The sequence below is a fragment of the Lynx canadensis genome, chromosome D2 (assembly GCF_007474595.2).
Source record: "Lynx canadensis isolate LIC74 chromosome D2, mLynCan4.pri.v2, whole genome shotgun sequence".
NCBI lineage: Eukaryota > Metazoa > Chordata > Mammalia > Carnivora > Felidae > Lynx > Lynx canadensis.
The window spans coordinates 32,889,405-32,911,859 of NC_044313.2; the positions used below are offsets into that span (position 1 = coordinate 32,889,405).

The 22,455-nt window shown below is 45.5% G+C and overlaps 1 protein-coding gene across 2 annotated transcripts in view; it reads left to right on the forward strand.

The window, feature by feature from the left end:
* The window catches only part of PDLIM1 (PDZ and LIM domain 1), a 48,396-nt gene that overhangs the window by 20,194 nt on the left and 5,747 nt on the right, over positions 1–22,455 (forward strand). For both annotated transcript variants that reach the window (XM_030334462.1, XM_030334463.1), the window contains exons 4-5: positions 2,959–3,158; positions 19,755–19,906. In XM_030334462.1, the coding sequence (XP_030190322.1) occupies positions 2,959–3,158; positions 19,755–19,906 (352 nt within the window). The remainder of the gene's footprint in view (positions 1–2,958; positions 3,159–19,754; positions 19,907–22,455) is intronic.

The window sequence follows — 22,455 nt, forward strand, 5'->3', positions numbered from 1 at the left end:
GTTCTTAGCCACTTCACTGAATTTACTATAAATGTTAAGTTCTAATGTGCTAAGTTGTGACATGTTTTATAATACGTAAGAAATGGTTTTGTTCTGGTTTGGTCTACCTAAAATCTTACTTTTCACTTACATAAGGGAATACTTCCATTTCAGTTATACTTTTTATATCTTATGCTTGAATTTTCATCGTTAAGCCTATAGTCCGGTTCCTGTATTAGTATTTTGAAGGTAGTTCTCTTCTTCAAAAAAAATTAAAAAAAATTCTCTGATGCTTTAACACCTAACTTGAGTATATTTTTCTTTTGATTCAGTAATTCTTTGTTCCTATGAAAAACTTCCCACTCTCCTTTTCCCAAAACCTTTCACTTCCAGTCATTCTAAAATAAAAGAATGAGTAAGAACAGAGTTCATCTATAATTAAAAGATCTGTTAGTTCATGTAATGCCAGCCACCACCCCAGCTTATCTGAGGTCAGGGTAGTCACACACCTAGTTTATATTTCCTCATTATTCAGTTTCCTTGGAGACTGATAAATACAAAGCCCAAACAATTACATCATCCATTCCAGAGGCAGGCCCTGAATTAACCGCCTGACTTCTGGAAAGACCAGTATTCACATGGGGTTAGAGATACTCCTTTTAAGTACAAAACGGATGTATTCTCAGAAGATTCTCTATAAAGTGAAAAAGGAGAATGTCCAACCGGAATAATTTTCTATTGACTCTCCATTCTAATTGGAAATGTGTGTCTGGGGAGGGAGAAGGGACTGGACACTGACTGAATGTCTGCTTTGTGGCAGTCACTGTCGTTGGTACACTGATAGGTCATACCAAGTGCTTGTGAGAGAAAGCTTTACTTACTTCCATGTAAAGATGAGAAATGGCCTCAGAGAGGTATAACTGCCCAAAGCCAGAGAGGAAATGATGGGAAAAATGGAGCCAAAACAGAAAAATAGGAATCTTCCTTGGTGCTCAGCATCCTGTGCTGCTCCTTGGAATTGCTGTGGAGACGGAGGTGACGACAGAACTGCGTCCCTGGCTGCAGCTGTGGGTCTGTCCTGCAGTGCTGTAGGGCAGCCACTGACGTGGGCCAAAGTCCCAGGCCACCAACCATCTGCAAGTCCCCTGCTGTTAACGACTATGTATTATTCCTCATGGTAGTTGTGCCATAGGATTTACTTAACCATGCTTTGATTACTGATAAAGTCATTTTTTTTTTTTTTTTGGTTTATTTTGGGGGGAAGAGAGAGAGTGAAAGTGAGCGGGGTAGGGGCCGAGAGAGAGGGAAACAGGATCTGAAGCAGGCTCCGCACTGACAGCAGAGGGCCCAGTGCAGGGCTCTAACTCATGAACTGTGAGATTGTGACCTGAGCCAAAGTTGGATGCTGAACTGACTGAGCCACCCAGGTATCCCTGCTAAAGTCATTTTCTTAACTAGTTATACTTCCCCTTTTGTGAATGATCTGTGTGTACTTAGCTTTTGTCCAGTGTGGACAAAGTCCACTCAATGTAACTTACACATTAAAACCTCACTGGTTCTGACTTGTCGAAGAGAAGCCTATCTGAATAGTGAAAAATCTCAATCATAAAACTATTTTCTTTTTGTCTTTTATTTTTAATCAGTACCCAGCGAGGGGCGCCTAGGTGGTTCAGTCAGGTGAGAGTCCGACTTCAGCTCAGGCCCTGATCTCACAGTTTGTGAGCCTGAGCCCTGCATCAGCTGTCAGCACAGAGCCTGCTTCAGATCCTCTGTCCCCCTCTCTCTGCCCCTCCCCTGCTGTGTGCACATGCTCACGCTCTCTCTCTCTCTCAGTACACAGTGAATTAAATTGTTACTTTTCATTGTAATGTATTCTAAGAAAGCGTGAAAGACAACGTTTCAGTGAAAGAGAGATTAAGAAAAAAAAAAAGGAGCAACAGACAGAAGACTGGAAGGAAATCTTTGGGGATCAGTTCTTCTGGGCCTGAGTGTTAAGAAGGGGACCAGCGTTCAGGTTCTGTGTTGGGGAACACAGAAAATATGATGCATGTTGAGTTTAGTAGCTGCACAGAGCGTGCTATCGCGTGGGTCCAGGACATTCGTGCAGAAAGCACCTTCCTGATTGAGTTGTCAGAAAAATCCATGATTTTTAAAACCAGGAATGTTAGTTTAAAAAGTTTGTTTGGGGGGGGGAGTGTGTTTGCAAAAACGCAATGAGCTCTGGAGCTGTAGGAATTATCCTTGGCTCCTGGCAGTCCAGGGAAGGGGTGGAGGGCACTGTCTCAAATTACAGAAAGAGGGGGGGATGAGCCCAGAGGAGATCAAAGTCCTCTCCATCAGCTCCCCCAGGCACCGCCCCTGTAACAGGTATCGCCTAGCCTTCCATCTGGGCAGCCTTGTCCTTCTAGAGAAACTGCAGATCCTGAACTCCCTTTACCCCTTCCTGCTGGAGCCCTGAACCACCTCTGCCTCCTCAGCAGCTGCTTTGCCCGGTGGCCCCGTGGGCTTCTTATCTTGCTTGTCTAATCCCCTCAGTTCTAGGAAGTTTGTCTCTACCTTTTATCATCTCCTGCTCTGCACTGACCCAGGCCCCAAGAGCCTGCCTGTTCTCCTCCTTGTACTGTAATCCCTTTGGAATGTACTCTGAAAGGGAGTTTCAGCCCAAGCTTGGATCATGACAGCCCAAGGCATCTAGAGGTGTTACGCCCAGGGGGTGCCTAGCAGCAGATTAGGCTTTGACTGGGCCTCTAGGGAGAACAAGGGGAAACCTACATGCCCAGCTGGAGACTTCCCCGGTTGGTTGGTCGGTCGGTCGGTGGGTCGTTGCCTGCGTGTCTGGTGGGCACGTCAGAGCCCCTCAGTTGAAGTTTGGTGTTGAACCAGGGCTACCACAGCTCAACAGAACACCTTTCTTTCTGGCACTCAGCCTGCAGTGTCTCTCGGGGGTGTGCACTGATCTCCTCTGATCTCTGCCTACAGGAGGTCCCACACATAGGGAGTGCCCACAACCGGAGTGCCGTGCCCTTTACCGCCTCACCGGCCACCAGCTCTGCCCCCAGGGTCATCACAAACCAGTACAACAATCCAGCTGGCCTCTATTCCTCTGAAAACATCTCCAACTTCAACAACGCCTTGGAGTCCAAGACAGCAGCCAGCGGGCAAGAGACAAATGGCAGAGCGTAAGTAGGCCCTTGGATCCCCCCACAGGCCAGTCCTGGAAAAGGCTGCGCGTGGCAGGACCAGGTTCATCCAGACGGGTGGGAAGAGGTTGAGCCACCAACCCAGAGAGAAAACCGTCTACTTTAGCACTGTTCTTTCTGCATTCATTTTCCGTTATCTCTGAAAAAGGGGCAAATACCACCTGCCTTAGAGGGTTGTTGTGAACATAAGAAGTAACATGTAAAGCGTCTGGCACCATATCTGGCACAAACTAATCAATTATTCACCAAGACTGACATTGTTATTTCCCTGATTTCTCTGGTCATCATCATCTTCTCAGTGAGCATATTCCCTCTTTGACAGCCCTACTGATTCCTGAGATATTTTTGTTTGTTTTGAGAGAGAGAGAGAGAGAGGATATCCCAAGCAGGCTCTGCACTGGCAGCACAGAGCCCGACGCAGAGCTCGAACTCATGAACCATGAGATCATGACCTGAGCCGCAATCAAGAGTCCGACACTCCACTGAATGAGCCACCCAGGTGCCCCCTGAGATGTTCTTTAGTATTTATAGTTTGGGGTTTCTGCTTGTGTTCACCATCTGATCTGAACAAAGGATGAGTACTTCATGATGAAGTGTTTGGGAACCAGCGTCTGCTTTTTTCCCTACAGTGGCCCACTGGAAATAATAGAAGTTTGTGAGGATATAAATGTGTGTCTATTGGAACCGGTTCTGATCTGGGGCAGACACAGGGGAGAGGAGGGCTGCAGGTGGACAGGGTAGAGAGTTCTAAGGAAACAGCTTTCTCAGGGCTGGGGAGGCCTGTCCCCTCCTGCCACCAATCTCAGTTTTTATCCAGAGTATCCTCTGTCTTCCCAGCATAGGAGGCCCAGTGTCCGCTCCATCCTGGACTCTTTGAAGATGAATCTGGAAACACTGGGGATACTGCAACCCACAGCAAAGGAACTGGGTTTGCGGATGGAGAATAGGAGGTGGGACCAGTTCTCTCTCTGTGGGTTAAAAGGGGACAGACTAGGTCCCAAGTTGCCACCTCCCATGCCCAAATGTGGCAGGGAAGATAAGGACCTGAGGGCAGAGCTCAGAGTGAAGACAAAGAGAGCAGAGTGGCCTGTAAGCAGCTGGATGTGCAGCAGCCCAGAGTGGTTCCAGCAGCTCTGCTCATTAATTAATTCCTGCTAATTAATTTCACTGAAACAGAAGCTCTCAGAAAGCCTCTTTTTATCTGAAACCCCTGATTTAAAAAAAAATTTTTATTAAAAAAATTTTTTTTAATGTTTATTTCGTTTTGAGAGAGAGTGAAACACAGAGTGTGAGTGGGGGAGGGTCAGAGAAAGAGAGAGAGAGAGACACAGAATCCGAAGTGGGGTCCAGGCTGTGAGCTGTCAGCACAGAGCCTGACGCGGGGCTCGAACTCACAGACTGTGAGATTATGACCTGAGCCAAAGTCGGCCACTTCACCGACTGAGCCACCCATGTGCCCCCCCCCAATTTTTTTTTAATGTTTCTATTTTTGAGAGAGAGACAGAGTATGAGCAGGGGAGGGGCAGAGGGAGACACAGAATCCGAAGCAGGCTCCAAACTCTGAGCTGTCAGCACAGAGCCTGACGTGGGGCTTGAACTCACAGAGCTGTGAGATCAAGACCCAAGCTGAAGTTGGACATTTAACCAACAGAGCCACCCAGGTGCCCCTGAAACCCCCTGATTTATTAATGTCGGTGACAGTCACATTTGTTGGAAAATACCATGTGGTCCAAACCTTGTCCAATCTCTGAGGATCTTTCCCACTTAGAATCCTCAGTTCTTACATTAGCCCTAAAGCCCATTTTGCTGTTCAGTTTCTTCCCAATTTACCTTTAACAAGAGTCTGTTCGGCTCTTGGAGTGAGTAAATTGCAGACCTGTTGCTTCAGAGGCAGGTTAGGTGAGAGTTGAGGCAGGTTAGGTGAGAGTTTCCAGACTACTTAACTGTTCGGAAAGGGCTGTCATGGGGATCCCTCTCAAGGGCTCCTTGGTCCTACCGTGCATATAGCCCCCCTCTCCCTGCAAAGGGAGATGGACATTACTGGGTAGCCAGTGCATGCAGGTCCCTGTGCCCAGCGCCAAAAGGCTCTGCGATTTCCTTTTAAGTTTCTTAGTGTCTGGTAGGGGAGACTTTTTGCCAGATGCCTTTGGCTTTACAAGATGTTCAAGGTTATTGACATTTATTGTAGTAACTGAGGCAAAGTGGCTACTAATGTCTTCTTCCCCCAAATTCTGATTCCTGCAGTGCCTCAAGCCAGTTGCTTGAGGTGATGATGTCCTTCAAAGTGACTACAGGGGAATTTGGGGGTATCTAAGAAAGAGCGCCGTGCCGGGCCCCCCGAGCTTTCCACAGACACACCCTGAAGGGAACCTTGCTTTCATGCAGCTCCATTGGGAGCCGAGTGACAGGAACATCAGGGGCCATGATCCCTGTTCTTTGCTGCTTTGGTGCTGGTGGAGGCTGAGAACGTGACCCTCTTTTACTGTCCTAGAGTGGAATGTTCTGCGATCTGGATTTAATAACCCAGGAAATGACACATCCTTAATTGAAAGAGCTGCTATGCATTGGGAGAAATATGTGCCTGGGAAGTATTTTTAGTATGGCCTTGGCGGTTATTCCTTCATTAATGTCTTCTTTCTCCTTTCATGCTCCCTGCCTGCTCTCCGCCTCCAATCTGAAACAATTAAGTCTGAAACTGGACACTTGCAAGCCTTTCCTCCAGCCCCCGTCCCCTGGCTGCAGCAGGCTCTGAGTCTTGTACCAAGAATCTCCTTCGAGATTTTCTCCGCATAGGGGGCCGAGCTTCTGCCTCATCTCAAACTCTTTCAAGATGAATCCAGAAACAGTGGGAATACCAGCAGCCTGTGGCAAAGACAGTGACCGAAAGGGCCATGCTGCCCGTCGTGGGGCTCTGCTTACTAGCCTGCTTCTAGAGCAGCCACTTGTGCATTCTCAGAGAAGGATTGTCCTGCATACCCAGCAGCCGCGGGGTACTTGCTTGCTCAGTCAGCAGAAGTCCCAGGCACTCACTCACCCCCACTGTTTAGTCTGTAAAATTCAGAGGTTCCACAATTGGCTCTCTTCATGCTTTGTGTCTGAGGTCATCACTGATTCCCTGGGGCTCACTCTGAGTTTCTTTGTCCCATGCACTTCAAAGCAGCCTAGTGTGTGTGTGGCTCCGTGTCTCACAGGGCGTCCTAGGGCCGCGTCCCCACGTGATGATACAGACCGCTTTGCTGCTTCCAAACTAAACTAGGATGGAGGGCGAGAGGGCACCATCCGCCGCCTGTGCTCCCAGCGCACACACAGCTGACTGGGAGAGCCTTTAGGTCAGTTCAGCCTAACACTCATTTATTGAGTGCCTTCTGTGTACCAGGTAGGTGGAGGAAATGTTGCTGTGTTCAAACGAAAGCTTTCACCTGCCTTCTGACCTCTTTCAACTGATTTTAGGGGCTATAGCCATTTTCTGGTGATTCAGAGCCTGTATTTCCTTGTAGATGTGATGCCACTTAATACTTTCCCAAAGGTACAGGCTTCGTAGATAGAGGGCCCTTGAATTCTAACCGGGCTTCTTAGGCAGACCATGTAACCTCTCTGAGACTCAGTCCCCCATCTCTCAGGTGTGCATAATACACCTAAATGACCTACCTCACTAGCAGGCTATTCAGAGAATGCGCTGAGGTGTGCAAACAGCACCCAGCACAGCACCTGGCCTCTGGCAGGTGCTCAGTGAATGCCAGTTATTCCTGATTTCACTGCCCATGAGGACTCCATACCCATCACTTCTGAGTACTGGGGCCTCCAGAAGAGCAGAAGCATGCAGATAAACATTATGGAGAAGATTTTGCTGTGACTTATGGTAGACTTCTTTTTTTCCAGCATTGTGGCTTCAGTCCTGCCAACCAGCACCATTCATCACCTTCCTGATGGAGTGGTGGCCTCTTCATGGAATGATTGGTTGGGCTCCCTTGACCAACACAGTAGTCCAAGCATACTAACTCTTCCAACTTGTGTTCTCAGGAGATCTCCCCATATACTCACGAGGCCTGTATCTAAGCAGGTGCAGGGGGAATAAGGGGATGCATTGTTCTCTATTCAGATGATATCAGAGGGATGGTATTAATCCTGACGCATTCACAGCTGGATGGGAAGAAAATCTCTATCATGAAGGTGGCTGTTTGCCACCTAGCTAAACTTGCCCGCGGCCCACAGAAAATTGGCTCGGGAGTCTGGAGTCCTCTCCTGGTGCCCATAATTACTCCTCTGGTTTCTTATTACAGGTCCAACATCCAGGCCTTTGAAGACTAAAACGTAGGGAGCATTCTGGCTAGGCTCCTTTTCCAAAAATGATTATGTAGGGTTTCTCAGTACTGCATTTTTTGGTGAACAGTGGGGTAACCAAGTTGAGGCATCTCAGACATGAAGAGTTTTTCTGAGTCAACCTGCATCCTTCACCCCCAATTACATAAATAGCAAGCACTAAAAATCTATCTCTACATTATTTCCAATTAACGCTTAACTTCCATCATGTGGGGAAACGTAATTAAACTGTTTATCTTAATTGTAGATTCACATGCAGTTATAGGAAATAATAGAGGTCCTCTATACCCTTTACCCAGTCCCCTTCAGTGGTACCACCTTGAAAACTATAGCACAGTATCAAAACTGAAATGTTGGCATCGATACAGGCAAGAGAGTGGGTTTCCATCACCACAGGGATCTCTCATGTCACCTCTTATGGCCACACACAACTCTTCCCACCCTCCTTAACCTCTGGTAACCCCCTAATCTGCTATCTGCTATCTATTTCTGTTATTTCAAGAACGTTATGTTGATGGAATCATACAAGATGTGACTTTTTGGAATTGGCTTTTTTTTTTTTTTTTAACTTAGCATCGTTTACTGGAGATTTATTTGATTTATTCAGGTTGTACCAATAGTAACTTTTTTTTTTCCTGTTCTAAGGATTTTTTTTTCGTTGTAGTAAAAATACTTAAAATATACCATCTTATGGGCACCTGGCTGGCTCAGTCTTGATCTCAGGGTTGTGAGTTCAAGCCCATGTTGGGTATAGAGATTACTTAAAAATAAATCTTAAAAAATAAAATAAAATAAAATCTACCATCTTAACCATTTTTTAAGTGTATAGGACTGGTAACTATATGCACATCTTTGTGCAACAGATCTCTAGAACTTTTTCTTGCAAAACAAATTCTGTATCCATTGAACAACTCTGCTCTTTCCTTCCTGCACTGTTTCTAAGAGTGAGTATTTTAGGTACCTCATATAAGTAGAATTACGCAGCTATCTGTTGTATTGTGACTGGTTTATGTCACTCAGCATAATGTCATCAAGATTCATCCATGTTGCAGCATGTGACAGGTTTGTTTTTTTTTTAAGGCTCAGTAATCTTCCACCGTCTGTCTGTACCACACTTTGATTATCCACTCATCTGTCAATGGGCATTTACGTTGCTTCCACCCCTCAGCTATTGTGAATAATGTTGCGATGACCGTGAGTGTGCAAATACCGTTTTGAGATCCTGATTTTAATTCTTTTGGCTAGATACCCAAAAACAGGATTTCTGGGTCATATGGTAATTTTCTTTTTTATTTTTTTGAGGAACCTCCATAGCGTTTTCCATAGCACTGTGCTATTTTGCATTCTCACCAACAGTGCACAGGGTTCTAGTTTCTCCATCCTTACCAACATTTGTGGTTCTTTTGGGTTTTGGTTTTTGGTTTTGTTTTGGATAGTTGTTTTTTTGTTTTTGTGTGTGTGTGTGTGTTTTTTGGTAGCAGCTATTCTATAACTTTTCATATTGTTGCTGGCCAGTATGTATCTTCTTGGAGAAATGTGTATTCACACCCTTTGCTCATTTTAAAAATCAGGGTATTTGGGTTTTTTGTCATGGAGTTGTAGGAGTCCTTTACATACTCTGGATGTTAACCCCTTATCAAATATATGGTTTGCAAATATTTTTCCCATTCCATAGATTGCCTCTTCACTCTGTTAATTGTTTCTTTTGCTGTTTAGAAGTTTGTTTTTAAAAAGTTTAAATACTCCCACTTGTCTAATTTTGATTTTGTTGCCCGTGCCTTTGGTGTTAATTCAAGAAATCATTTCCAAGACTAATGTCAGAAAGCTTTACCTCTATGTATTCTTCTAGGATTTTTATGATTTTAAGCCTTACATTAATCTTTAGTCAATTTTTTAGCTGATTTATTTATGGTGAGATAAAGGTACATTTTCATTCTTTTATATACAGATACCCAGTTTTCTCAAACCATTTATTGAAGAGACAATCCTTTCTGCATTGTGTATTCTTGGCATCCTTATCAAAGATCATTTTTACCGTATTTGCCGGGGTTTTTTTCTGGGCTCTGTATTTTCTTCCATTGATCTGTATGTCTGTCTTTATGCAAGTACCACACTGTTTTGGTTGCTGTAGCTTTTATATTATGTTTTGACATCAGGAAATGTGATACCTCTGGTTTTGCTTTACTTTCTCAAGATTGTGTTGGCTGTTTGGGGTCCTGTTAAGATTTCATATGAATTTTAGGATGCTTTTTTCTATTTCTGCAAAATAAATAAATAAATAAATAAATAAATAAATAAATAAATGCCATCGAATTTTTGATAGGGCTTGCACTGAATCTGTAGATTGCTTTCAGTAACGTGGACATTTTAAAATTTTTAAAAGTAATCTCTACACCCAATGTGGGGCTCAAATTTACAACCCCAAGATTAAGAGTCACATGCTCTACTGACTAAGCCAGCTGGGTGCCCCTGGACGTTTTAACTTTATTAATCCTTCCAGTCCATAAACATGGATATCTTTCCATTTATTTGTGTCCTCTTTGATTTTTTTCATCAGTGTTTTATAGTTTTCAGTGTACAAGTCTTGATCTCTTTGGTTAAGTTTATTCTCAAAGATTTTATTCTTTTGATGCTATTGTAAATGGGATTGTTTTTTAATTTTCTTTGTGGATTATTCATTGTCAGTGTATAGAAACACAATTGATTTTTGTGTGTTGATTTTGTGTCCTGCAGCTTTGCTGAATTCCTTCATTCTGACAATGTTTCAATGTTTTTATTTGTGGAAATAAAAATTTTTTTATTGTGGAAAATCTTTAAGATTTTCTACATATAAGATCATTTATAAACAGATAAGTTTACTCTTCCTTTCCAATTTGAATAATTTTTATTCCTTTTCTTGCCTAATTGCTTAGGCTAAGACTTCTAGTACTATGTTGAATAGAAGTGGTAAGAGTAGATATTGGGGCATCTTGGGTGCCTCAGTTTGTTGAGCAACCAACCAGCTCAGGTCATGATCTCACAGTTCATGGGTTCAAGCCCCATGTCGGGCTCTGTGCTGACAGCTCAGAGCTTAGTGCCTGCTTTGGATTCTGTGTCTCCCTCTCTCTCTGTTCCTCCCCTATTGGTGCTCTCTCTTTTTCTCTCAAAAATAAATAAACATTTTAAAAAATTTAAAAAAGAAGAGTAGACATCCTTGTCTTATTCCTGATCTTAGAGGAAAAACTTTCAATTTTTTACCGGTTAAGTATGACGTTAGCTGTGGTCTTGTCATACGTGGCTTTTATTATGTTGAAGTAATTTCTTTCTATTTCTGATTTGCTTAGTGTTTTTATCATGAAAATATGTTGAGTTTTATCAATTTTTTTTTTAACTATTGAGATGCTCTTGTGGTTTCTGTCTTCTATTCCATTAATGAAGTGTATTAGATTGATTTTTTTTAATAAGACTTTTTTTTCTTTTAAGTTTATTTACTTATTTAGAGAGAGAGAGGGAGGGAGGGTGCAAGAGGGGTCGGGGCACAGAGAGAGAGAGAATCCCAAGCAGGCTCCGCACTGTCAGCGCAGAGCCCAAACTCACAAATCGGTAGATCATGACCTGAGCCGAAACCAAGAGTCAGACGCTTAATCAACTGAGCCACCTAGGTGCCCCTACATTGATTGATTTTTGTATGTTGAGTCATCTTTGCATTCTAGAAATAAATCCAACTTAGTCATGGCGTATAGTCATTTTAACGTGCTGTTGAATTCCATTTACTGAGGATTTTGCATCAATGCTCATTGAGAATAATGGTCTGTAGTTTTATTTTTCTGTGGTACCTTTGTCTGGTTTTGGTTTCAGGGTAATGCTGGCCTCATAGAATGAGTTTGGAAGTGTTCCCTCCTCTTGAGTTATTTGGAATTGGTGTCAATTCTTCTTTAACTGTTTGGTAGATTTCTCCAATGAAGCCATCTAGTCCTGAGTTTTTTGTTGTTGAGAGATTTTTGATTACTGAGTCAACCTTGTTATTTTATTATAGGTCTGTCCAGGTTTTTTCCTTTCATGACTCCATCTTGTTAGGTTGTATGTTTCTAGGAGTTATCTGTTTCTTCTAGCTTATCCAGTTTGTGCATATTGTTCATAAAGATCTCTTAAGATCCTTTTTATTTCTGTCATATTCATTGTAATGCCTCTTCTTTCATTTCTGATTTTTTTGTTATTTTGGTCTTCCCTCTTTTTCTTAGTCTAGCTAAAAGTTTGTCAATTTTGTTGTTTATTGTTTTTTAATTTATTTTTTAATGTTTATTTTTGAGAGACAGTGTGAGCAGGAGAGGGGCAGAGAGAGACAGACAGAATCTGAAGCAGGCTCCAGGCTCTAAGCTGTCAGCACAGAGCCCAATGCTGGGCTCAAACCCACAAACCATGACATCATGACATGAGCTGAAGTTGGACACTCAGCCTACTGAGCCACCAAGGCACCCCTAATTTTTTTTTTTAAGTTTATTTATGTTTGAGAGAGAGAGACAGAGTGCAAGTGGGGGAGGGGCAGAGGGTGAAGGAGACAGAATCTGAAGCAGGCTCCAGGCTCTGAGCTGTCAGCACTCACAAACTGTGAGATTGTGACCTGAGCCGAAGTTGGATGCTTAACTGACTGAGCCACCCAGGTGCCCCAATTTTGTTGATCTTAAAACAAAACAAAACAAAACAAAAAAACACAAACTCTTAGTTTTGTTGATGGTTTTCCATTGTTTTTCTCTCCACTATTTTGTTTATTTGTGCTCTGCTCTTTATTATTTCCTTCCTTCTGCTAACTTTGGCTTTAGTTCTTTTCTTCTCCCTTGAGATATAAAGTTTGCTTACTTGAGATCTCTCTTCTTTTTTTAATTAGGTATTTATAGCTATAAAGTCCCTTCTCAGCTTACCACATCCCATAAGTTTTGGTATGTTATTTTTTCATTTTCTTTTTTTAAGATGTACTTTTATTATTTATTTATTTATTTATTTATTTATTTATTTATTTATTTATTTATTTATGTTTTTTGCTGATTTTTAAAAAAGTTTATCCACTTTGAAAGAGAGTAAGCGGATTGGGGCAGAAAGAAAGTGGGACAGAGGATCCAAAGCAGGCTCTGTGCTGACAGCAGAGAGCATGATGCAGGCCTCGAACTCACAAATTTGTGAGATTATGACCTGAGCTGAAGTCTGACTCTTAACCGACTGAACCACCCAAGCGCCCCATGTTTTTCATTTTCATTTGTCTCAATATTTTCTAATTTCCCTTGTGATTTCTTCTTTGTCCCATTGGTTATTCAGGAGTGTATTGTTTAATTTCCACATATTTGTAAATTTTCCGGATTTCCTTCTGCTCTTGATTTCTTGTTTCATTCCATCATGGTCAGAAAAGATACTTGATGATTTCAGTCTTCCTAAATTTAAGACTTTAAATTTTTTCTCATGCTTTGTGGCCTAACACAAGTTCTGTCTTGGAGAATATTCCATGTGCACTTGAGCGGAATGAGTATTCTGCTGTTGTTGGATGGAGTGTTTTATAGTCTGTCACAGTCCAGTCTGCAGTGTGATTCAAAACCTGTGTCTCCTTATTGATCTTCTGTCTGATCGCTGTGTCCTAATTTGTCTTTATTCCGTGGTACAGATGGACCACAGTTTAACCATTCACCCAGTGAAGAACATCTGGGTTGTGTCTGTTTTTCTGCTGTTATAAATAAAGCTGCTATAAATATTTTTTTATGTTTTTATTTATTTTTGAGAGAGAGAGAGAGACAGAGTGTGAGCAGGGGAGGGGCAGAGAGAGAGAGGGAGACCCAGAATCTGAAGCAGGGCCTAGGTCCTGAGCTGTCAGTACAGATCCCAGCGTGGGGCTCAAACTCACAAACCGCGAGATCATGACCTGAGCCAAAGTCAGACGTTCAACTGACTAAGCCACCCAGGCGCCCCCAAAGCTACTATAAACATTTGTGAACAGATTTTTGGGCAACCATAAATTTTTAGCTCTTTGGGAGAAATGCCCAGGAGTGCAGTTGCTGGATCATAAGGTAATTAGTTACATGTTTAATTTTATAGAAACTGCTAAACTGTTTTTTGTACAGTGTACCATTTTCCATTCCTACTCACGATGTCTGAATAATCAAGTTTCTCCATATCCTCTCTAACTTTAGGTATTGTCACTATTTTTTATTTTAGCCATTCTCATAGGTGTGTAGTAATATCTCATTCTGCTTTTAATTTGCACTTTCCTCATGCAAAGGATGTCAGACATCTTTTCATGGGCTTATTTGCCATCAGTATACTCTCCAGTCCTTTTTTCAATATCCAGTTTCAGATCCCACCCTATTTCTCAGCCTTAGTTGCTTTTTTCAGAAGCTGCCATCCTCTAGGGAAGAGGGACAGTGCGCCCAACGGGGCCAAAGAGCAAACATCAGAAGGACGGACAATTTACCGATGCAGGTGGATAGGTCTACGGGTCTGTGCGCAAGCAGGTTGTAACCTGTGGGTGACAGAGCTCTGTGCTACCCAGCCCACCAGGCCACCTCCCAACAGCGGCTCTCAGCAGTCTTTCTCAGCAAATCTAACCACTTTGTCTTTAAGGCTGAAGCCGCTTCTCTAAGTGCAAGTGAGTTGTGCCAATGACATTTACTCCCTTGTTGCCCACCCACCCTCCCACCCACTGTGTAATTCATTCACGTTCCCTCTTAAAAAGAAAACAGGCATCTGGGTAATTATAGGGGTAATCCCCCCCCAGGTTACCTCTCCCTCTCCTCTTTCTCTCCCTTTCCCAGTCAGCCTCCCGGGGCCGGGGGGGAGGGGCACTCGGGGTGCTCAGGTCCCCAGCTGGAAGCAGAGTCAGTCACATCAGTGAAGCTCAAAGATTGAAGGAAGGTCAAAATGGAAGTAGAAAGACGCATCAGCTGGTCCCCTGCACTGGCTGCCGTGCAGGGAAGGGAAGCCAGCCACCGGCCCTGTCCACTGCTGCCGGTCCCTGCCTTTGTCTCTCTCCCTCCCGCCCACTGGGGACTGTGGAGCCTCCCATCCCCCAGGCAGGTGATGGGCCACCTTGAGGAGTGGTCTTGACCAAGGTAGGGGTAGAAGTCCAGTTTCCCCACTTTGCCTGTCTTGACACTGAGGTTACTCAGGCCTATTCCTTACTGCTGGACAGGAGTGAGACGTCTGGCTACCCACGTGCCCTCTGCTGCGACCACTGGAGTAAGTGGTGGCCTTGTTACTACTGGTTGGTTCTCAGAGTCCTCACTTTCTCCTAGGCTTTTCTCATTCCAGATGCATAGGATGAAAAAAGGCTCCCTACTGGGCCTTCTTTGATACCACCCCAGTGGATACTTGGAGTGCCTCATTACAGCCTGGCGAGTGTGTAAATCTAGACCTCCCACTGGCCTGAGGGGCACCTGGCCAGCTCAGTCCATAGAGCTTGTGACTCTTGATCTCAGGGTTATGAGTTCAAGTCCCACGTTGGGCATAGAGTTTACTTAAAAGAGAGATGGGGGTGCCTGGGTGGCTCAGTCGATTAAGCATCCGACTTCAGCTCAGGTCATGATCTCACGGTCCGTGAGTTCGAGCCCCGTGTCAGGCTCTGTGCTAACAGCTCAGGGCCTGGAGCCTGCTTTGGATTCTGTGTCTCCCTCCCTCTCTGACCCTCCCCTGTTCATGCTCTGTCTCTCTCTGTCTCAAAAAATAAACAAACATTAAAAAAAAATTAAAAAAAAAAAAGAGATGATGGAGCAGCTAAAGATTTCGATGTGATCTCAGTGGCCTTTGAAGGCCACTCAGGCCACCCTTTGGAGATGGACCATTAAGAAATGAATGGGGCACTTGGGTGGCTCAGTCGGTTAAGCATCTGACTTCGGCTCAGGTCATGATCTCCCTTTTCTTGGGTTTGAGCCCTGCATCGGGTGCTGACAGCTCAGAGCCTAGAGCCTGCTTGGGATTCTGTGTCTCCCTCTCTCCCTGCCCCTCCCCCACTCACACCTTGTCTCTCTCAAAAATAAACAAACATTAAAAAAATCTAAGAAATGACTAATATAAGGGCACCTGGGTGGCTCAGTTGGTTGAGCATCCAGTTTCAGCTCAAGTCATGATCTCACAGTTTGTGGGTTCGAGCCCCACATTGGACTCTCTGCTGGATGCTTCTTATAATTCAAGTAATCCCCCTTTTTGTCCCAAACTTTGTCTCACACACAGGCAGTTTTAGGGAGGAACCAAAGTTGACTTACTATGTGAGAAACTGGGCCATTGAGGTTTTATCAGCGTGGGAACTTTTTTCTTGTGGCCTCCTTACTTTAGTTGGGATTTGTATACAGATTATCAAGTTGCTGCACTGGGGCTGGTTCAAGTTCTAAAAACATTAAAGAGCCCCTTATGTCCCCACTCTGGTCACCTCATTATTTCCATCGAACAGACTTGCATCCCGCGGCCGCTGTGCTGATCCCTTCCCCAGAGACAGGGATCTGCTGTTCTCTGTCCTCCTTGACCTTCTGACCTTCACCCCCACTACTCTTGACTGGAGCAGGCCTAGGGGGTCACACGGGCAGCAGGCTTGGCCTCCCGAATCTTCCTCTGCTAGACAAACTTCTAGGGAGTTTCTTCTCGTCCCAAGGACCACTGGCATCCTTGAACACCTGGCTATCACAGGGAGAGGGGTCCTGGGGTTGGGATCTAAAAGAGTGAGAAAAACTATGAAACGTTTAGATAACATGATAACAAAACGTCAAACATTTGATAGCAAGAGTAACTACTGTGACTAGGGGAGAAACCAGGACTAGGAAACCAAGTGTGTAACATAGAGTTAGTGCAACAGCGTTGAGTTTGTTTTTTAAAGGAGTCGAGTTTGATTAAAAGCTTGTATTTTGTTATTAAAATGGGAAAACTGGATTCAGAAGAACGTGGTTAATTTTCAGTGTCCCCCCCACCCCCACCCCCGCCGTCGACCCCACAACTACTTGTTCCCTGGTGACTCAGTCCCGTCTGTTACCTGTTTGTAACTGATTGCTGTAGAATTCGTCCTTCCATTTGTTACTACATATGAAAAATGAGAATATGCTTTTTTGGGCTCCATTTCTTATGTATGTTTTTGTCCTAGAATCAATTTTTTTTTAACTGAGGATATTATTTTTGTTTTGTTTTTTAAAAGAAGATACTGATTTTTTTTTCAATTCCTGTGTAAATATGGTGTTATATAAATTTCAGGTATACAATATAGTGATTCAACAAATCTGTACATGACTTAGTGATCATGATAAGTGTCCTCTTAATCCCCTTCACCTGTTTCACCCAATGCCCACCCCCTCCTACCCCCCACCGGGAACCAATAGTTTTTTCTCTGTAGTTAAGAGGTTTTGGTTTGTCTCTTTTTTTCTTTGTTCGTTTGTTTTGTGGATGATATTTTTTTTTACTTATATGTCTCAGTGCTTGAAATGAGGTAATGGATCGTGTTTTATAAATTGCCAAGTGGTAGAACAACCTAATCATTGCTTGAGAATAAACAGTAAATTGTTTTCCTTTTTTTTAATCACGGAAATAGTTTACAAGACTGTTTCTTGGAAGAGTAAGTGATGACCTTGTGGTTTGAGCTTTGTCATTTTTAACGTTCCCTTGGTGGCTTCCAGACATAACGACATACCCCAAAGAAGGGGAAGAATTCTCCCAAGAACATTCCATGGTCTGATCTCGATTTTAAAATAGTTCTAAGTGTAATAGGAAAAAACATTAAACATTCATCAAAAATAATGTAATATATTTATACAGGGCAAGCTCAGAACTCAAGACTCACAGAGAATGAGGCATACAACTCAGAGGCGGCCAGAGGAAGACAATGGCCCTTGGTTAAGACCACTTCTCACCATAAGTTAACTAACTTGGATTTAAATTAAAACAAAACAAAACAAAACAAAAACTTCATGAAACTATTTTTAAAAAAGACCACTCCTCAAGGTGGCCCATCACCTGCCTGGGGGATGGGAGGCTCCACAGTCCCCAGTGGGCGGGAGGGAGAGAGACAAAGGCAGGGACCGGCAGCAGTGGACAGGGCCGGTGGCTGGCTTCCCTTCCCTGCACGGCAGCCAGTGCAGGGGACCAGCTGATGCGTCTTTCTACTTCCATTTTGACCTTCCTTCAATCTTTGAGCTTCACTGATGTGACTGACTCTGCTTCCAGCTGGGGACCTGAGCACCCCGAGTGCCCCTCCCCCCCGGCCCCGGGAGGCTGACTGGGAAAGGGAGAGAAAGAGGAGAGGGAGAGGTAACCTGGGGGGGGATTACCCCTATAATTACCCAGATGCCTGTTTTCTTTTTAAGAGGGAACGTGAATGAATTACACAGTGGGTGGGAGGGTGGGTGGGCAACAAGGGAGTAAATGTCATTGGCACAACTCACTTGCACTTAGAGAAGCGGCTTCAGCCTTAAAGACAAAGTGGTTAGATTTGCTGAGAAAGACTGCTGAGAGCCGCTGTTGGGAGGTGGCCTGGTGGGCTGGGTAGCACAGAGCTCTGTCACCCACAGGTTACAACCTGCTTGCGCACAGACCCGTAGACCTATCCATCTGCACCGGTAAATTGTCCGTCCTTCTGATGTTTGCTCTTTGGCCCCGTTGGGCGCACTGTCCCTCTTCCCTAGAGGATGGCAGCTTCTGGAAAAGCAACTGAGCCTGAGAAACAAGGTTGATCTGGGCCCAGGAGGCTGGGCTGCCATTTCCCTTGCACACCCCTGGGAGGTCCTGCCACCCTGTAGGGTACCCTGTGACCCCGTAGGAGCAGAGAAGGTGCAGCAAATTGATCCCTTTGGCAATTGCCCTTCACTTCCCTCACACCGGCTGAGCCCTGGCCCTGTGCCACGCACTGATCAGGGTCAAGAATGTACTGGTGAACAAGACCGACCAAGGCCCTGTCCTCATGGGGCTCACTGTCTAGGGGGAGAGGGACAATAAGGAAACATGCACGTAGGATTCATAGGACGAGGGTGAGAAACAACGTGGGGGAAGATGCCGTAGAGTGAAGAGGGTGACCGCGGGGGTGGGCGGGTTGTTTTCAGTTGGGGACCGGGAGCCCTCTCTCAGGAGGGACATCTGAGCAGACACAGGAGGGAAACATGGCAGCCATGTGGTGATCTGGAGGGAGAGCACTCCAGGCACCAGGAGCAGTAAGTGCAGAGGGTCTAAGGCTGCCGTGTTCTGGAAACAGCATGGAGGCTGGTGTGACTAGAGCCGAGCGAGCAAGGGGTGGCAGGCCGTGTGCTTGCAGAGGGGAGCAGATCACATCCTCCGGGCCTTTCAACTTTACGTAATGAATGTTTATGCCAAAGAAGATGAATTTGATTAAACTTGTATTTTGTTATTAGAACTGTAAATATTTGGTTCTAAGTCAGATGAGACACTTGGAGCCACATCACAACACCATGCAGTTCTTGTGTTTAATACATCACGTGGCCTCTGTTTGGAAATAAGACTGTCCCAGGCAGAGGATGGCAGTGCAGGGGCCAGTGATGAGGGTGGTCCATGATGCCGGTCGGTGGCGGTGGCTTGGACACGCGGCGGAGGTGGGGGGTGCTGAGGACGGGGGTCGGGACAGACTTTGCAGGTAGAGCTGACTAGGGTCTCCCTTCCTGTTACCCCTTCTGACACCAGGCAGCAGAGACTCCTCACTGGACAGGCCTTGGGGGGAAGCAGCCCCAGCTCTACCTGTCCTGTCCTGGGGAGCCGTCCTGTCCTGTCCCAGGGAGCTGTCCTGTCCTGGGGAGCCATCCTATCCTGTCCCGGGGAGGCATCCTGTCCCAGGGAGCCATCCTTTCCTGCCCTGGGGAACCGAGCTCAGGCCTCAGCCCCTCCCTCACATTGGAACAGCACTTTATTGAGAAGAATTTATGAGGCCTGTACTGAGGGGACCCAGCTGAGCTTTTAGTGGTCAGGTTGTGGTTGACATTTTTTCTCCTCTAAATTTTCTTTAGACATAATGTTGTTTATGTAATTAAGAAAGAAGCAGAGCTTTCCCATTCCATGGGATTAGGCCAAATAGTAATTGAATTACTGAAACTCTTTGAGAAGGTAGCCTCTTACTGCCTTGAAGCAGTATCAGCTCTGACTATAGACACCTCATACTACTGGTGGGACATCTGCAGCTGAGTTAAGAGAGGGCTTTGTCCAGTGGGATCCTTTCTATCTACCCTTTGATTCAGGGGTGTCTTCACTTGGAAAGGGGTGCCTCGTGATTTTTTTCTAACTTCTGACATGTCCTAATGAATTTCCAAACATTCTTTACAGCTTAGACCATTCTCAGCCTCCAAGCGGACTCGTCATCGACAAAGAATCTGAAGTTTACAAGATGCTCCAAGAGAAACAAGAGTTAAATGAGCCCCCCAAGCAGTCCACCTCATTCCTGGTTTTGCAGGAAATCCTGGAGTCTGAGGAGAAAGGTAATCAACCCTGAGTGCATGCGTGTGCTCAGAGGCTCTTGGGCAAGGCCTGGGTGAGGGTCCATCGTGGCTGAAACAAAGGGACTACAGTCTTGAGTGGGTGAAAGGGGCACGGTGTGCTTTGGAAAGCATGGCTTTTAAAATGCTGAGGGGCGCCTGGGTGGCTCATTCGGTTGAGCGTCCAACTCTTGGTTCCAGCTCAGGTCATGATCTCACAGTTCATCGGTTCGAGCCCCACCTTGGACTCTGTGCTGATAGTGCAGAGCCTGCTTGGGATTTCTCTTTCCCCCCACCCTGCCCCTCCCCGGCTTGCTCTCGCTCTCTCAAAAAATTAATAAACATTAAAAAATTAATTTAAAAAAATGCTAAAAGCTCTGAGAGAGGGGTCCCTGCGTGGCTTAGTCGGTTGAGCGTCCGGCTTCGTCTCGGGTCATGATCTCGCGGTTGCGAGTTCAAGCCCCGTGTCGGGCTCTGTGCTGACAGCTCGGAGCCTGGAGCCTGCTTTGGATTCTGTGTCTCCCTCTCTCTCTGCCCCTCCCCCACTCGCAGTCTGTCTCTCTGTCTCTCAATGATAAAAAAACATTTAAAAATAAATAAATAAATAAATAAATAAATAAATAAATAAATAAATAAATAAATAAAAGCTCTGAGAGAGAGAGAGAATGAGAATGAGAATGCATGGGCTCCCAAGCACACCTGGCCAGGTGTTCTCTGTCACATGAGCTTTAGGAGGCTGACGTCAGGGTGAGCTTGACTGTTGTGGGAACCTGTTCTTCTTTCCCTTGGCCATTTGTCGGGCTTGAGCCCATGCTGCTGCGGTGGCTGACACACGTGACTGGGTGAAGGCCATGGGCCGTGACAAGCAGAATGAAAAGGAAGCAGCAACACGGAGCTGGGTGCTGGGCTTTTACTCTGGGCGGTGCATTTGTTCTTGCTTTAGGGTAGGTGGACTCCCGAGAGCCAGAGAGCTCCGGTTTGGCCCCATCCTCCCCGAGTGACCTTAGACAAGTCTCCGAACCTTTCCAGGCCTGTTTTCTCATCTGTCAGTCGGGGACAGAAGCCTATCGTCTAAGGCTGGTGTGAGGATCCAATGTCATAAACCGCACAGACACCTGCTACATGACTGGCATGCAGTGGGTGCTTCGTGCCCATGATTCTGTTTGCAAACCTCATCAGCAGGTGCCAGGCCAGCCTTAGCTTGTCCAGGGAGCGAGCTCTGATGCCTGAGGACCCAGGGCCACCCGTGTGGCTCTGCAGGCCTCGGGAGACAGTCTTTGCATTGCAGACGTCATAGACTGTGTATACAGACAGCTTTCAAGCAGATAGGACTAAAGCTATCTTTAACAATTACAGTCTATTATGAGAAGGCTTGGACAGATGGTGTCGCTGGCAAACGGGTGCTTTTTCTTCTATCTCACGAAGGTGACCTGGGAGCCACAGCCCCTGCCCCGCCCACCTCCCTGGTGGTTATTCACAAGCACTTCCTGATTCTCCTGTCAGCCTAGCCATGAATGACTTTTCTGGAGGCTTGGGTTTTGCACCCCTTCCTGATCTCTGTGCTGCCCAGCCCCCCACACTCTGTCTCCCCTGCTTTCCCTGAGGCTCAGATGTCGCTGGAGCCCTGCTTTCCGTTGGTCTCTCTTCTTCTCCCCCAACCCCCACCCCATGTGTCCACCTGTGAAGAGAGAGTTGGTGATGCTGACGGTGAAACTGGCTTTACCGGCCCGAGGGAACACTTGCCTGTTCAGAGCTGAGCACCCTCTGTAAGAGTAACTTCCCTCCCCCAGAACCCCCAGCCCCAAACGCAGGTGTGGCTTCTTGGGAGTCCTGCCTGAGCTGAAAGTTCCCTGCTGAACAAACCCAAACCCAGGCTTCCTCCCCATTTGGGTGGGTTCTTTCCCGAAATTGGTAATTTACAAGCACAGGAAGTTAGGGGGAAAGTTCTCCTATTATGCTAAAAGGATATTGTTTTACCAGCAGTTTCCCCCTTTGCTTGTTGTACCTGTGCATTTTGGAAGGAGTGAGTCATATTCTGTATGAAGTTCCAGTATTAGGGCCAACTGACAAGTGACTTGGGGACCAACCCTAGAGAACGACAGTTTTGTCAAAACATGAGAAACCACAATTTATTCTACTCTCTGAGTAAGTGGGTGCAAACCCCTTCAGTTAAGAGAGGAAAAGTTAGTCCATTTCAGCCCAGACAAAGACCTAGACACTGCAGAACTCATCTAGTCAAACGCCCCCATGTCCCAGAGAAGGACCTAAAGCCCAGGCTCACTCCTGATGTGTCAGCTCCATTGCTCATCATGATCTGGACTCCTTCCATGCAGTGGCTTCCATTCTCAAGGTTACCTCATGGCCCTAGTTGGCAGCTGGTGCTCCAGCCGGCACACCCACATCCAGGCACCATGGAGGAAGAAGGGCTAAGTGGAGGCTCCTCCTTTCAGACAAGCCAGCTTTTTCTTTTCCAGAAGTCCCACACTAGTATTCCATTTAATTTGACCAGAATTTAGTCACATGACCACATCTCGTAGCAGGAGAATCAGAAT